This window comes from Motacilla alba, chromosome 4 (genome assembly GCF_015832195.1).
Source record: "Motacilla alba alba isolate MOTALB_02 chromosome 4, Motacilla_alba_V1.0_pri, whole genome shotgun sequence".
In the NCBI taxonomy this organism is placed as follows: Eukaryota; Metazoa; Chordata; class Aves; order Passeriformes; family Motacillidae; genus Motacilla; species Motacilla alba.
The window spans coordinates 41,021,547-41,038,733 of record NC_052019.1 but is presented as its reverse complement, the minus strand read 5'-3'; the positions used below and the strand labels follow the sequence as shown (position 1 = coordinate 41,038,733).

The 17,187-nt window shown below is 38.7% G+C and overlaps 1 protein-coding gene across 3 annotated transcripts in view; it reads left to right on the top strand.

The window, feature by feature from the left end:
- Positions 1-16,526, top strand: part of GLRB (glycine receptor beta) — a 47,518-nt gene extending 30,992 nt beyond the window's left edge. Inside the window, exons 8-10 of one of the 3 annotated variants that reach the window (XM_038135692.1) lie at positions 839-991; positions 3,205-3,497; positions 13,839-16,526. In XM_038135692.1, the coding sequence (XP_037991620.1) occupies positions 839-991; positions 3,205-3,497; positions 13,839-14,135 (743 nt within the window). In that variant the 3' untranslated portion in view covers positions 14,136-16,526. The remainder of the gene's footprint in view (positions 1-838; positions 992-3,204; positions 3,498-13,838) is intronic. The other 2 variants (XM_038135693.1, XM_038135694.1) reach the window with 2 other exon arrangements.
- The last annotated feature ends 661 nt before the right edge of the window (positions 16,527-17,187 follow it).

The following is a 17,187-nucleotide window of genomic DNA, read 5'->3' as shown; positions in this document are numbered from 1 at the left end:
CAGTCTGATTTGAATTTTTTAGTTGTTGCAATATAACATAGGAATGCCTTTTTCTTGTGATAAAATAGTTTTTGAAGTTTTCAGGTTTTTTCCAACCTTGTTGTGTTATTATTAATATAAAAATTCCAGTTCTTCTAATTGAGTGAAAATATGGACAGAAATTATTTTCTGATTATGAGACTTCTTGATAAATTTGTTACCTCCAGCAAAACATCTAGTAACTGCAACTTTGTTTTGTGTTGTATTCATCTTAAGCATCGTCTGAAGTTTGTATGCTTTAGATGTTAAGTTTAAAAGATTTGATAAATTTTTCCTTATTTACAAAATTTGCAGCTTTTCTAGAGTCTTTTTAAAAATGTCTTTACCAATTTTAGAAGTCATTTGTACCAACTTTCAGTACTGAGGAAATCTCTGGTTAGTCACATTCGTTCACCTTATTCCATTCTAAACCTGCTGGACTAACATTTCTTAATTCATCTTTTGCACAAATTAATGCTAAGTAGGATTTTCAGATGAGCTTAAGCTAGTAGGACTGCTAGATTCCATTGGTTTTTCTTAACTGCATCTTGAAGCCAGCATCAAGCTAGGAGTCACTTCAGCCTCCTGCTGCTTCGAAAAGTAGAAGGGTTCCTTACAGAGCACAGAGTACCACACCCTAACCACACTTGGTGCTTAAGTAAATCTGGGGTTGTTTTTTTTTTTTCAAATTAAGCTCTATCTTTATAAAGAAAATCAAAGCATTGAACTTTTGCTTTTAAGCAGAAAAATACCTAGAAGATATGGATCAAAGGTTCAGCTGCAAAGCACATTAAACATTAATGCATTTATTTCTTTAAAGGTTATTACACTTGTGTAGAAGTAATCTTCACTTTAAGAAGACAAGTTGGATTTTACATGATGGGTGTTTATGCTCCTACACTGCTAATTGTTGTTCTATCCTGGCTGTCTTTTTGGATCAATCCTGATGCAAGTGCTGCAAGAGTCCCACTGGGTAACCTGTGTTTTCACGTACTGTCACAATCCACTGTAACACCATTGAGCCATTCTCAGTTGCTTTGGCTACATGACACTGGACCCTGAAAGCAACTTCACTTCCATTATCCACTCATCATTTTCACTGGAGTCTGCTCATTCCAAGTCCTGTAAACTCCACCTTGGCATTAAGACTTCACTTGATTGTAGTTCCAGCATTTGGGTGACACGAGCACATTGTCTCCACTCCTCTCATCCTGGACAAATCTGATCCATCTGTGCACGGGTGATGCTGCAAACACAGGCAATATGCATTTTACAGGAATTTCAACATTTGGATAATGAGTAAGAAAGCAGGATAATAAATAAGGCTCTTAATAGCTGCCTATTGGGGAAGTCTTTCTGAAGATTAATAGGAATGATATTTGGAAATGATATTCCTGTTACCTGACTGGCTATATTTCATTAGAGACTCACTTCATGAGAATACTTCAAGCTCACGCAGACATGCTGCTCAGCCCAACATGGTAGGCAGACCCTTCATTTATTATGAAATAGCAGGACACAGACTTAATAGTAACAATATTATCTTGACTAATTGGGTTGTACACAGGACTACAGCTCTGGCATGGCCTGCCGACCCCAAGAGCTCAGTGACGTGCAGACCTGTTTGACGTGCATACACTGTTTGTATGTGAATGCTTCAGATAAAATAGATGGAAAGTAAGCCAGAGTGTGCACTGAGGATTCAGTTCAGTATTTGCTGTATCATTCTGTTCTGAGATAACATATCTGGCCATTCTTTATTATCCCCATGAGCAAAAAAGTTCCAGCTTTGCAGTGGTATATTGTTACTACACATTTCTAAATAAAACATCATAAAATTTTGTGGTTTAAAATTGCATGACCATAAACATTTCTTTATGCTTCAGTGTTCTAAGAGGTAGTGAATTGTCCATTTGAGATTAATGCTAAATAAAATACCATATCAATCTTATTGAAATCCAAATGAGAGCAGTAGCTAAAGAATGTGTTGTTTGTGATCAAGTAGAAATTAATATTTTCATAGGCCAATACAGATAGTTTCATTTTAATTTACATTTTCACATCCTCAGTTACTTGAAGTGGATCTGAAGGAAATAATCTCTCTGTGAATGAAAAGAAAAATCATGCACTATAAGAAACATAGCTCAGACTCCTTTTGGCCAACATTTTTTATAGACAAATTCTATTTCATTAAGCCTCCCACTTATAAGTAAAGATTTTTATCATTAGCATTCACAAAACCAAAATGAGGCATTCTGAACTTGGAGATTGAACTAAGTTTTCCCTACATGACAGCCATTTCTAAAGTTAGCTTTTCCCAAATGTAGCTCTTCATGCTACTATTTTCACAGGAGCCTGTGAGAAATCTTTCTTTGGTGTCAAGCTTGTATTTGTCTCTTGTGATATGAATCCTGTGTTGATGGTGACATTTGGAAGCCTTCTTAGGGGAAATGCTTGGTGAAATCCATGATGAGTGTGACCTTCTAACAGCCTTTGCACATGTGAGCTTTTTTCACTATAAGGGCTTCATGAAATGCCCTTTATCTAGAAAGGTTCTTCTTGATCCTGGAAGCTCAAATAGGGGATGACTGTGACACTCAGTCACCTCCACATTTTCATCTTCTCAGTGAATTAGGAACAAAGGCTTTTTGATTTGCTCATACAGATTTGCTTGTCAGCAAAAACTTCCCTTTTACCTAAGGTCTGAATATCACACTTGTGAACAGCTCATTCAGAGACTTGCTCCTGCTATAGCACACTTTAGATTTCTGGGACAATGCTATTCTAACTTAAAGGAGTCAGTTTTTTGGTTTAAGTATCAAATATTTCTCTTCAACCTTCTCTGTAAGATAAGTATTTGGAAGCCCATTTCCCAACTGTGTGATGTGTGATGGGACAAGAAACCATAACAACCAGTTTAGCCTCACTTATTTGTTTCTCTGTTTATAAAATGAAGGTAATCATTATTAGTAATTCATCATTAACTGCACTATCCTACCTAAGTGTTTTATTTGTTCATTAGCTGAAGACATGTGCACTTTGTACACCTGCTGCACCGACCACATTGTGAAGTCCCATTCACTGCTGCAAAACATCATTCACTATTGTCTGTTTCAGAGGAAGAACATAGCCAGTGTCATTAAAGGGAAGTTTTCTTATTCAATATATTGTTTTCTCTTTTTGTAGGTATTTTCTCAGTGCTCAGCTTGGCATCTGAATGTACCACTCTTGCTGCTGAACTTCCCAAAGTGTCTTATGTGAAGGCCTTAGATGTCTGGCTGATTGTTTGCCTTCTCTTTGGGTTTGCATCCCTGGTGGAATATGCTGTGGTTCAGGTAATGCTAAACAATCCAAAGAGAATTGAAGCTGAAAAAGCAAAGATTGCCAAGGCAGAGCAAGCAGAAGGGAAGGGTGGAAATGCTGCCAAGAAGAACACTGTGAATGGCACAGGGACTCCTGTTCACATCAGCACTTTACAGGTAGGACCTGCAAAGTTTTGTATGCAAAATCAGCATTCTTCTCTATTCACCCAATTCCAGGAATATAGTGTTTGTAATAATTTTGAGTAGTACTTAATCTTGGAAGGGGTCAAGACATTAAAAACATGCTGGTAACTAATGGCCAGCAATCTGACCAATTGGTCCCCAGTGATTTGGGGTCAGAAGTTCTATGTGAAAAATTTGTCTTTTAATATCAGTGCGGCATGGTTGCTGCTTAGCTTCAGGTAAATAAAGTAGCAAGCAGTTTTACAGTTGCTGTTTTTCTCATAATAAATAGCAGCTGTCAAACTGTAACTATTCAGAGGACAGAACTCTCAGACAGTATTTGCTGAGAGCATACTCAAATAACACCCAGCTCATTGCTTTCCTTGGGATGGCCACAGCTGCACTGCATTGCATGCCTATGAAGCCAGGAATCCAGAAGTCGAGGCATTTGTAGACAGAAGACCTGTCTGTGTCAAACAGTTCCTGCATTTCTTTCGTTGCCAGATGGAGTTTATGTGTAAATCAGTCAGATTTCACGATATGGTTAAAGATGACATGTACATCTTCACTCAGGCCGAAATTTTCCATCATGCTGCTAAATTCCTGGTATTTTAGAAGTCCCTGTTTGTGCTCCAAGAGTTTTCAGACATCCCAGTCCAACTGCCTTCAGTCCTAAGTGATATTTACTTGACATTTATTCTGCAGAAGGAAATATGTTATTCTACAACATGTGTAATATGAATTTGGCTTGTCCTTTTCAATGACTCAGCAATTCTGCTGTATAAAATAAAGCTACTAGGCTAGATCGAAGTGGTAATATTGGTACACAATGACTTCAATGTTTCTTTAAGGAAGGAATAGTTTATGCAAAAATGGCTGAAATCCTGTCTTAGTATCAAGGTGGGATTGTCCCCTAACTAACTGCCCCCAGTCCAGAAAAGCTTCAGGTAGCTGCACTGTTCTGCAATACCTGCAGCTCAGTGCACTTAACAACCATAATTCTCATCTGGTAGAAGAGTCTTTGGGAAATGTTCTGGTAGGCAACTAGTCTCAGCTTAGAGTAAACCCATGAATGCTTTGACTTGTGTCATGAGTAAGTCCCCAAGCCTAGGCAACATGAGAAAGAAAATGGCTCTGCTGTGGTTTTGCTTTCCCTGAACTGAATGGGATAATTTTGTGTTCAGCAATCTGCAGGTCCCAAACTCAGCTGCTTCTTCTGACAGAATAGTTGCAAAAATCCAGCAGCACAGCATATATTTTTCCTATTTCCAGTACTTAAAAAGTCTTAAGTGTTCAGCTTGTTCAATTACAAGTTTAACAAAAATTTACAGTTTTTCAGTAGTGTGAACAAAACCAATTGCTAAATTACTGATTGTCCTTGGTATGCATATCCTCTAAGGTACATGCCATTGTCATATCCAAGTGGAAAACAAAATTATCTATTATCACCTATGTTGTGCTTTCATATTTTAATTTTTTTTCAAGAAGGCACTGGTATACAGTGTGTTTTAAGACTTAGAAGGGGAATCATTATCCACAGAAGTTCAGCAGTGTTCCTCGTGAGTGGTGTCTAGCAGTAAGCTGAAGGTTTTTAGAATTCAGAATTCAGTCTGCCCTCCTCTCGTAGCATCTCCCCTCCACGATCTTGAGATGCCAGACTCAGTTCTCAAGTTTGACCTGCACTTTTCAGAGTCTTTCCAGTCTTCCCAATTTGTTATGAGAGACCTTTAACATTCCAGTAGCTTCTAATGATCTTTATACAGAGATTTACAAAAAAAAAAAAAAAAAATTTACAAGCCATAGTGGAAAAAGGTATTCTTTGCTGTAAAAGTTGGTCATGTGGCTAAGTAGCTCACAGCTAATGATCCAACTTGAATTAATCCACCTGCTTTGAAACACAATCTACCAGAGGAAGTGTATCCTGGGATGGTAATTTCTGGGAAGATGACCAGGCTGAGATAGAAAAAGGTCCCAGACCAATGAATCATTTCACATCAGGATGTGGTAGGACAGTGATGCTAGATTTTATATATTTGAAAGCTATAAATCTACCTAGCTGAAAACTCCCTCTCTGAACCTGCTACTGCGTAGGAGTACTTTGAAAGTTCTTGGCCCTGGAAAAGTGTGTACTAAAGTCCTAAATCAGAACAGGTGTAAATCTTTTGGTAGCTCTGACTTCTAATCCAAAAGTAGGCCTGCCTCACAAAATTTGGATTGCTCCCATAGAGACCTAGTAATGATCAAGTAGAGAATGCATTTGTCATATGGAAAATATGCAAGGGAGAGGAACATTAAAGAAGCAGGTAATGGAAAAAAACTGTATGTCGAAAGGCATAAAGAATACAAAACAAAAAGAGGCCAGAGTGCTGTCCCAGAACTTCAGGAGCTGTTTCTCATCAGGGTCATGTAGGATTGTGTGGGAGGTAAGAGCAAATACTTTGCTAAATGTCTGGAAAGACTTAGGTGACTTTAGGAGAAAAGGATGACTTATAACTGCACCCATGTAATAAGTATATGTCCTATAGAAATGTTTAAGGATGTTCTTTTTCCATATAGGAGGTGATATTCAGGCAAAGGGGACTGAGGGTGTAGCTGTAAATGTCAGCATAGCTAGGCTTGAAACAGTGGATAGACCAATTGGGACTTGAAGGCAAAACCAACAGAAAAGAAATGGATGCAGAAAACTCCAAGTGGGGAAGAACAGAGAGTATGAATAATTCCATTTATAAATTTTCTCCTGTTTAAATTAAGGTCTTACATATTATGAAACATTAACTGAATAGTGCTGATACATAACTGTAAGTCGTTTAGAGGGGAATCGAATTTAAAAAGAGAAGTTACTTTATTTCACTTTAAAATGGCCCTGATCCTGATGCCAAGGCAGTTTGTGTTCCCTGAGGAGCAAGTTGTGCACTTCCTGCTTCTGCAGTGTTGCAGCAGTGATGTCTCTGCAGGAGATTTGGGGAAAGGGCCTGCATGTAAGGTACAGGGGAGTTGCTGGGCTAAGATTCTTGGTTATAAGGAGGATCAGAGGGAAGCAAATGGGGTGATCAGGCATCCCTGCTTCCAGTCTTTGTGGAACAACATGTTTTCATGTGCTTGCTCCATTTGTGAAAGTTAAAATGGCATCTGGTTTGGAGACTTGGCATATTTTATTTTAGTAAAAAACAACCATAACAAAACCTCATGATAATCCCTAAAAATACAAGCAGCTATTATTCCATTTTTATGGAATAAAGGGATAAGCTTTTCAGTGTATCATAAATATTAAAAGCTTAATATAATTCTTAATTGCAGGAGATGAGATCCCCTATAACAGAACCTGAAAGGGTCCATTTAAAGTTTTCAGCAGAAAGCACTTTCGTCACTGTATCAATAGCCAGTGGTCATGATCAATAATATCCAGCAGTGACAGTGAAGATGGCAGAGTGAAAAGAGTGCTCACAATTTGCCAAGCACCCAAAGATGGAGAAAGGCTTCCATGGATGTATAGCTACTTCACCAGATCCTGGGAAATGGCTGATATAAAAGCTGCATGCTGCTAGTATACGCCAGCCCCTCAAGTCCAAGCTTTATGAGTCATGCTCCCTCCAACAAAAACCCTTGAAATGTCAGTGCCATTTTAAACCCAGAGGTTTATCAATATGACTGTCTGATTAAAGTCAAGTGGTCTGTCTGTCAAGATCACCCTGAATCTGTAGGGAAGGGAAAATAAGCACTTCTGATGTGTTTTTCTAGGAGAAGCAGTGGCTATGCACTTAGAGGCAAAAAGCCATGAGAAAATACTGCTTGGCTCCCTCAGCTCATAGAGGCTGCAAGTAGATGCTGTTCTAAGCAGAGGAGAAAATTATGCAATCTGGTGATAACTGCTTGCACTGGCTTTTTATTGGGAATCCTCAGCAGGAGTTTGCATGTGTTTCCTAGCAATGAAACATCATACAGTGAGAAAAACAAGCAAAAAGGGAAATGTTTTGAAGATGAATCATTTTTTTTTGCTTTCATTGCTGACGTGATTACAGTGAGAGATTGCACTGTTAACTATAACAGCACCCCTCAATTTGAAAAGTCACATTTTCATCAAGCCCGTTTTTAGAAGCTGTCCCCCACAGATAATGTGCTAATGACTGGAGAGAACATTTGCTAAAAGAATGGTTCTGGCAGATGATGAATAGCACTATGCAAGTGATGGTAATAGCTCTAATGCCAGTTATTTTTAAAAAGTGGTGCTATTGCTTGCTTTATCTTGTCAGAGCCACATCTAGGCTCTGAAGCCAGAGATGGGTTATGTTCATCTCTACTGAGTTATAATGTACTTGACCACTGGTGGTGACCTAGTCTTCCCAGGTTTTTCCCCCTCACATGGAACTCAAGACTCAATTTTTTATTGTAGAACCACCAAATACCCAGCTTACATTTTACCTTGTACACAAAACCACAGGCTGCAGCCTATTTTAATAGTTCCTGACAGCATTTCAGGTACAGAGTAGGTACTTTCTGCTCCAGTGACTCCTGTATTCATCCTTAGAGATAATTCAAACATGACTGTAAAAAGGCCCCAAGCAGTCTGCTTTGAGCAGGGGGTTGGACTAGATGATCTCCAGAGGTCCCTGCCAACCTCAGCTTTGCCGTAATACTGCAATATTTTATGCATTAATATTTTTGTTCGATCTTTGCAAGGAATATTTGGAATGTGGTAGCATATTCCTGCTGAGCTGCACCAGAAAATATACCCAGTGTGAATACAGACTAGTGCTAAACAATCACTACTTTATTGATGATCTACATCTATCATTATGGCAAGAACGAGAGAAGAGCACAAAACAAGTGCAAGAGAGATGAATAACAGAGCTTGTTAAGAAACTCCATCTTGTATGGAAGCTCCTTCCAGAGCTGGCAGCACTGGGGACAGATCTGCCAACAGGAGGCTGGGAGCGCAGCAGCAGAGGTGGTTTTGTGGCAAGGAGGATGTGCTGTGTTGGACAGGGAACACAGCATTCCAGTGGGGAAGCTCTTCAGCCTGAGGGACATGTGCTGGGCTTGAGAAGCTGCTAGTGCTGTAGCATGTTGGAAGCCTTGCTAGGAGTTATGGACAATACATTTCTTCTGTCCAATATGATGGCTTTTAAATTACACTTCATCCTCATGGATAAAGAGGACTTGATCACAGGATGAACAGTCAATTGAGAAAGATATTTATTCTATTTGCACAAAACAAATGGAATCAAGTCCCTGGTATTTTTGGTGCTGTGAAAGGTCAGATTTCACAAATTTGACAACTGTCTAATCTGGATGGAAGAATTTAAACAAAAAGTGTAAATGGGGCTGGTGAGCTAATAATGTTCAAACCAGAAGTAAAGCTACACTAATTTAAGAAAAATCCCAAAACCTAACAAACAGCACAATTGAAAACAAATTCCCCAAAGATTTAAAACTAATTCAGCTTCAAGCATTTCTCTTTTCTCCTCACTGGCAAATGGGAGGTGATAGCAATTAATACAAGCTGAACTCAATAAAATAATTGTATAAATAAGAAAAGAGATATATGCTTAGCATAACTAAAGGAAGTAGGAAGGTACTTTGTATATACAGCAAGAATACAATACCTTGTAAGACGAGTAATGGTACTATACTAGGTAGAGGTAGAGGTGCTGTAAGTATCAAGAATTAACTGAAAAGAGAAAAGCATTGAGCAAATACTCTGCTCTGTGTCTGGGGAAAAGCCAAATATATTCCATGTGTGGATGAAGTAGCTCTCATTCACATAGCTGTAACAGTAACTATTAAAGTTAGACATTTTACAATCAAGATTTCAGCTTAAGTTGCATCTAGAATTTTTTTACAGAGCTGGTCTGTGAGTGCTGTGGAACATTAATGTTGATTTTTTAATAAATCCTTTAAATCTGGGAAGGTTTCAAAATACAGCAAGAAGCTAACTTTGTGCCAGTACTTTTAAAAGCTAAGTGGCATAACATGAATAATTATAAGCCTGACATCAATCAGTGGAGAATATTTCATAGCTTACAGGGCTCTGACTCATAATTATTGTTTGTAAGTATTAATTATTTTTAATATTACTCATAATTCAGTCCCATGTTAGCTAATAAATGGGTCAGAGAAATTAAAGTCGATCTGTCTGTTTATTGATTTAATCAAACTGAATATAACTTTTAGAAGTATTATCAATTAGGTTGACAGAGGTAGTGATGCAAAGGTAAGATACTCTTTAAGAACATTTTTCTTGGCTTCATATGTCAGCCTGGTTACATCATCCGAATTATGCAAAATCAAGGTTAGATTTGTTACCATCTCTGTGTACCAGCAGTTAATCAGACTAACTATAGTCATGCCTCGTGTCTGAACACTGAAGCCAAATAAATTCAGATTAGAAATAAGGTACATATGTTTCTGAGGAACAAGGTCATGGAAAAAATTCTCCATCCTGGATGTTTTTAAAGGAAAATCTAGTGTAACTAGTTTGGGCAGTAAATGTGGAAAGTGAGGAGGAGCACCAGAAGCAGCAGAGGCAGAGTTGGGGAGTTAGTTGCTCCTCCCTGCCAGTCTGCATGCATAGGCAGCACTTATTCTTTCATCTCTTTCCCCATTTTCTTCTCACATTATTCCCCTAATTCTGCAACCAAAGGCATTCTGCAGAGGCACATGTGCTGCAGCTCTGGAGCAGCAGCAGGTACTGAGCTTGGCAGCGAGCACCCGTCAGCCTGAATTATTTAAAAGGTGAGAAAGGATCATCACAAGGGGCCTTATGGATTCTAGGGGGTATTTTTAGGTTCTTCTGAGCTGTTCATCAAAAGACAGGTGTTCTGTCCATCCTACCAAATCTAGACAAGGTGGTCCAGTCCTGGAAAAAACAGGGAACTAGGTCTGTGTTTTGGGCTAAGCCTCAAGAGCTGTCACCTTCCTGTGGTCTCCTTGCTCCCCCGCGTCCCCCCCCCCCCCCCACCAAAGTGCATGCCAGGGAGACAAGGAGTCACTGCCCAGCACCCTGGGAATGTTCCTACACTATCCCAGAAGCCTTCCCTTCCCAAACAGCTGCTCCCTATCCCCTGCTGGGGAAGCATCCTGTGGGTTGGGTCTGGCCCACAGGTCATGGTGCTGGGGCAGGATAAGGCCAGTGACATCAAATATTCTCTATGTCAGGATGAAGTCAAAAGGATATAACATTTAACATTTTACTTTTCTTTACACATCTTCAGTGTAGTACTCTAAAATCAAGCCCTACAATATCTTTTGTACAGGAAAGGTTCCTGTAGCCTTTGGTAAGCTTTTTGTGCAGTAAGTGTGGAAAGTGAGGAGGAGCAGAGGCATTGTTAGGATTATTGTTACACTTCTAGCACAAACCAAGGCAAAATTAATAAAAAGCAGATAATCATATATACTTTATATTATCTAACATTGTTTAGGGAAAGCTGTATGTCAACTGGAGTGAATTTAGATTAAAACAACAGAAACATTGGAGAGTTGAAGAGATATATGAGAAAAAAAATAAAAATATGTTTGTGCAGCACCTGAGTGCAATAAGTAGAAGAATGTCGGATTTGTAAATCCAAGGAAAGAGATGAAATTATTTTCAAAAGTAACATATACTTATTGAATAAAAATTTGGGCCAGGTTGCTCATACAAGGAAAATTGTGTCACCCTGATAAATCAGTACTCCAGCTGACACTGAACTGAGCAGAGCTCTGTGTGAACATGATGTGAACAGTTCTCTGCTTATAAGGCAGAGGTGACCTAGAATCCACTCTCAGTCCTGAATGGGAATGAGAACCGACTTGTAACAGCCTTTAGGGGAGCACTCTAGATACTGCAGTTGGAACAGGAATATTCTGTGCTATAAATGAGATAATTTAGGCTACAATTAGTGTCATTGAATTTTTACAGTGTATTACTGGTAGTATGAGGAATGGACTACAAGTTTTCAAATCCAAAAGGAGGCCTATAATTTCATACATGATTTCTCATAGTGGCCTTACTAAATCTTGCTAGGTTTGACCATGGAAAAAAATCTAATATTCCTGTGACTCTTCAGTTAACATGCACCTCAGTCCTGCAAGCTCATTTTTCATTGCACAAGGGTCTGCTTTATATCTTTATTACCTATGTCATTGGATATGATCTGATTGGTAGGAATGTCTCAGATTGGTGAATAATAGCATCCTGTCACCCAGGGTCATATAATCATGCTTATCTGTGTCTTAGTCACCACCTTACTAGACAGTTTTCCCCTGCTACTCCAGTAATAAACACTGTCTTAGGCTGTCAGGTGTTTGAGGACTGGGAGACAGTTGCAAGAGATTTGTATGTATAGTTTTTTCCTGCCATCAGGGAACACCTGTCTTGTTTTTCTTTTTTTATAACCTGGAATCTTGACTTTGTGGTGGTTTAGGAATGGTATTCTCCAGTTTAGTACTCCCACTAAAATCACGCACTGCTCCACCTCCTTGCTCCAAGTGGAGGCACAAAAGGTAAAGCTCATGGTTTGAGATAAGAAAAAATTACTGAAAATGGCAATGAGATAAGAAAACTAGCAGTTAACAGAAATAATATTAACAGCAAAAGGTATAGGAAAATAAATGATTCGCACAGAAAAATTCCCTGGCAATAGGCAATGCCGGATGGCTCCCTCTGCACGTTTTGCCAACCAGAAGAAAAGACTTTATGTCAGAAGGGAATCCCTTTCCCCAGCCCTGGCAATGACATGAGGTGGTATAGAATAACCTCTGTGCCCTGGCCGTGCCTCCTCCTAGCTACTGCAGAAATTAACCCTCTCCTGGCTGGAACCAGGACAAACCTGCACCTCAGTTTAATGCATTGGTTTCAATATGTACTGCTTTCATGAGAAATAGAACTCTGGAAAGTTTGGGAAGATGTATCCACTTTTTTCAGAAGGAATGAAAATGCTTCTTTTCCACCTTGCACTAGAATCAGTTTTGTCAATAATGGGGGTAAAAGCCCCAATCAAAGTTTAAGTCTTTTCCTGACTGCCTCAGTTCTTTCCATGCAGGATAAGTTGTCACTGTCATAGAGGAGCTAATAATATTCTTCAGAATATTTTTCATTCATCCATTATCCTGGTACTGTATTTTATTACACTATTATTATTATTGTTGTTGTTTTAGTAGTTACAAAATATGACTATGCAAATATCCCAAACTATCAGCCAAAAACTGCAGAAAACCAGAGGTGGAGAGAGCTGAGGGTAAAATACCTGAGGGCATTGTGGAGGAGAGACAGGCTAATGGGTAAAAGGGACAGGCAGCTTTTGGAATAGCTGAGTTTTAGTGGACCAGTGGCTCCAGGAAGCCTTATTGAAACTTACATTTATGTCAGTTCCCCATGGGTATAGCCTGAAAACTAGCAGTTTTTCTACTAACACTGAGGTTATATGTGAATAAATTTATTACCTGTGTTCTTCTTTCTTCTTTTTTTTCTCTCTGCTTTCTTGAGTAGTCCAACTGAAGTGAAAGTTTGGGAGAGATTTATCCAAGTCACAAAACATGGTGCCTTGCAAGTAGTCTCTAAATCACTTCAAGCTCCCTGAACAGTGGGGTTGGTTCTCCTAGAGGTGTGTCGAATCTGAAATAAAAACTTTATCATCTCCAAGGAAGGGAATATAGGAACTGGTTTTTTTCCCCACAGAAAAAAAATAATTGCTTGATCCCCAAAAGCTCCTAAAGGAGCTATAGGAAACACAGGAATTCTGTTGTTGGATTTAGATTTCCCAGTTAAACACTTCTGCAGTGATGAGAATAGTGTTACATCTGGGTTCCCTGTTTTTAGAGAGGCATTAAACTCCATAGGCACAATGCAAGATGGTTGCCCTAGGATGAGGTATAGGATCCTGACCTGATAACTCTTTAGAACCAGAACAAACTGAAATTAATTGCACCAAACATTGAGATTTAGGGCTAATTCTGATTATGGGTTTCAGAGCTTAGAAAAATGCAAGTATTGAATAGTATCAGGTCTGCAGGCTTGTCAGCACAGAATCAATATCCAAAAATACTCCCCACAAAAATGTTCTCTCACCTTCTATCATCTTTAAATGAAGGAGTCTAACTATATCAGATTGCAGAGCATGAGGCACCTTGTGCATGAAAAATTACACAATTATGAATGTTTGGATTAGTTGTTATGATTGACTGATCATCCTTAAGTACTTTATAACATAACCATTCCACAAATTAGTCTGATGTAATGTATCCCTATCAACAAGTAATTTTCTGTATGTTTGTTTGCAGTGTTTTTAGCAGCTGCATGAAGTTTGCTAATGAGTTGTGGTGAGTCGATCATGATTCCCCTCACTCTTTATTTCATAGGTTGGTGAGACCAGATGCAAAAAAGTTTGCACTTCGAAATCTGATCTGAGATCCAATGATTTCAGCATCGTTGGAAGCTTGCCAAGGGATTTTGAATTATCAAATTATGACTGTTATGGGAAGCCCATTGAAGTCAACAATGGGCTCGGGAAATCTCAAGCCAAGAACAACAAGAAGCCTCCTCCTCCCAAGCCTGTCATTCCATCAGCAGCAAAGAGAATCGATCTTTATGCGAGAGCACTGTTTCCTTTTTGCTTCTTGTTCTTCAACGTCATATACTGGTCCATATATTTATGATAAATCTTTTATTTATTTTTTCATATGTGTAAAATATAGCCCATTTCATTATCCCTTCCCAGTCATGAAGGCCACTGTGTGAAATTATTTGCGTTTGCAAAGCAATATGTTGCATCTTGATGCCGTGCGATTGTACTGAACATATGGCATCTGAAATGTGAATGAAAGCATGACACTGCAATGTCTGTGCTCTGACCAACTTTGTATATAAATGTACAGCATACATCCTGCTTTAGGAATATATATGAAGGACGATGCCTACTACATTATAAAGCTGAATAACGCTCTTCAGTTATTAGTAACATACAGAAATTTAAAGTGTTTCTGACAATGAAACTGATGTGCACGTTGAGTATTATTAAAATCAGTATTCTAGTATATGTAGTATTTAACAGCTTTTCTGCTGATTTCCAGAGGAAAAAGAAACACTCACCAAACATCTCGTTTATATATAATTTCAGCTGGCACTGTTGAAGAAAAAGCTAAGGTGTAATTATTATTATTATTTAGGCTTTGTAAGTCAAGGCAGCATCAAGTAAGCAGATTTTGTCTATGTGGAGAAATAAATATCAGAGAACTACTAATTTTGTAAAATCAGCTCATTTAGGAAAAAACCCCAACAACTGTGTCCATGAAGCAGGCACAGTTAAGTGTGTTAGAATATGCTGGCAATAAAATATTGGGGCAAATTTTAACTGCTATTTCTTTAGGCACAAACTAGATGCACTATATAAAAAAATGGGCCACTTTCTAGACTAAAGGTATCAGGAGTTTTGGAGAGGCATCACAAGATGCAGTTCAGTATCAGGTTTTTTATATATTTTTACATTAGTTTGTCCTCTGGCTCAGCTTCTGTAGCATCTGGCAAGCCTACAGTATGTAAGTCACAATTTTTTTTGTTGTTGCATTGGACACATCTTACTTGGTTTGTTTGGTTTATCCCTTTGAAAGCTTTCATTTTAAACAAACCAGTTGTCAAGACAAAATCCCATTTTCACCAATGATGATACCTTTTCTTGTTTGCGTGCTAGCTAGCACGTAGCCACCAGTAGGAGTGAAAACGTGTCCTAAGGTCTAAGGGGCTGAGACTCTCATGAGCCCTGGTGTGTTAATTAATGGCTGTCCTCACCAACTCATTGATCTGGCTGCTGTGTTTTGGAGAATAAGGTTCTATGCATGAAATAGTTCTGATAGGAGACGGCTTTCCATTTTCCAGAAGTAATTCTATGGCATGGAGACTACCTTAAAGTGAGCTCCTTGGTGCGCATAGGGCAGGGGCTTGGGTCTCCTGTGGATGCCAGGGTACATCCCTTCATGAGGGCGAGTCATGAGAAGAAATGTGGCCAAAAGAAACCTGCATTTAGGTAGGCATGTGAGTACAGCATGTTTCCTGAGAACAGGGACTTGGCCTCAGCCCATGAGAGCGTGCCATACACGTCTCTGCTGGGGAGATGGAGCACCACAGTTACAATATGAAAATAAGACAATTCATAAAAGGAAATGGACTGTTGGCCCCTCATAGGCTAGGAGGGGACTGCTTTAAGTACATGAAACCTTCCATAGTGTGGAAACAAACAATCCCACTTATTGTGCTACATTTCTGGCATGTCCAGGATGTGCTGAGCTAATGCAGGCCACAAGGGGACTGTTGGATCACTTGGGTGTTGCCCACAAGGTGAATGTTGCTCACATACAGTGATCCTGTGCAACCAAAAGGTCAAAAGTGGGAATGTGAGAAGAGGAATGGCATGCCACACTGGCTTCACTGGATATCTAGTGAACCTGCACACCCAGAGCTTTTTCAAGCCACTGCCACTTTGTGATCAGCGGGCTGGCTGCAGTGACTTGTATTTGGGTTGGAGATCTGCTTTTCACAGTATGGTCACACATGCTCCACCAGCTTCTTGGCCACTGTCTCATGGGGGTTTCAGGCAGCCACTCTACCAAGTGGCCACAGTTTGTCTTTTGGGTTTCTTTCTGATCCAAAGAAATGGAAGGCAAATCCCAGATGTTATTGAGCTGTGTGGAATGGGGGCTGAGGGAAATGATATCTTTAAGGTCTAGTTCAAAGTTTTAGTATTTCTGTTAGTTGAAGGTAATTGCAGAATTTTCAGAGACTCTAAGAAGCAATAAGGATAAATGAAAGAGAGGAAGGATGGGAGGGGGAACTTTTATACATACAGAATGGTATATTTATAGACATTATTTATTCTCATACTTGTATTTTTTCTTACAGTACTGGAAGGCAAAAAAATAATTACCTTGTGTTGGAAATTATATGAATTTTGGAAGATAACTTTCTTGTTAGAACTCTTATTAAATGATTTATCTGTAATTAATGTCCACATTCTATCTGTAAAATCTCAATTATAGATTTTATTGTTAAATGAATCTTTGTTCCTTCTTGCTTTCCTGCTTATTTGATGGCTTTTGTGTTTTATCATAAAACACTTAATCAATAATACACTGTAATTGCTTTCCAACTCACAAAGGGAAGCAAAAGGAATGCATATTGTTCAGATAAAAGGTTTTTATTCATTACAGCACAAAAACTAAGGCCAGAAGCGAAGTTTAACAGCAAATTTGAAACGAAATTTAAAATTAAACCAAGCATCAGCAATAAAGTTATTAATTTTCTTTTTACTTACACTAGATAATATTGCAGTATTTGTATTACCTTGGAGTATATTAACTTGTCCTATTGAGCAGTACTAATTGATTTCTTTTAGTTTTCTTTCTACTAAAGGTCATCAAGAGTTTTGCACACCATCTCACATTATGGTCCACCAGCACCCTCTAGTTGTAAAATTAAGCCTGTTGACTGATTTCCAGAATAAGGTGCAAATACAAAACTGTATAGGCAAAATAGAATCCTAATTGCTAATTAGAAAGAAAAAAGAATTATTAAATTAAAAATAAATGGGCACAAAATCAATGTGCAGCTGTAGAGTTTTTCATGCAGTTAAAATTTTAAAGTATAGAAATGAAGACATTCAAGTAGAAGCAAAGGTGAGGTTCATGAACTGCAGCTTAGTAACTTGATTACTAGTCC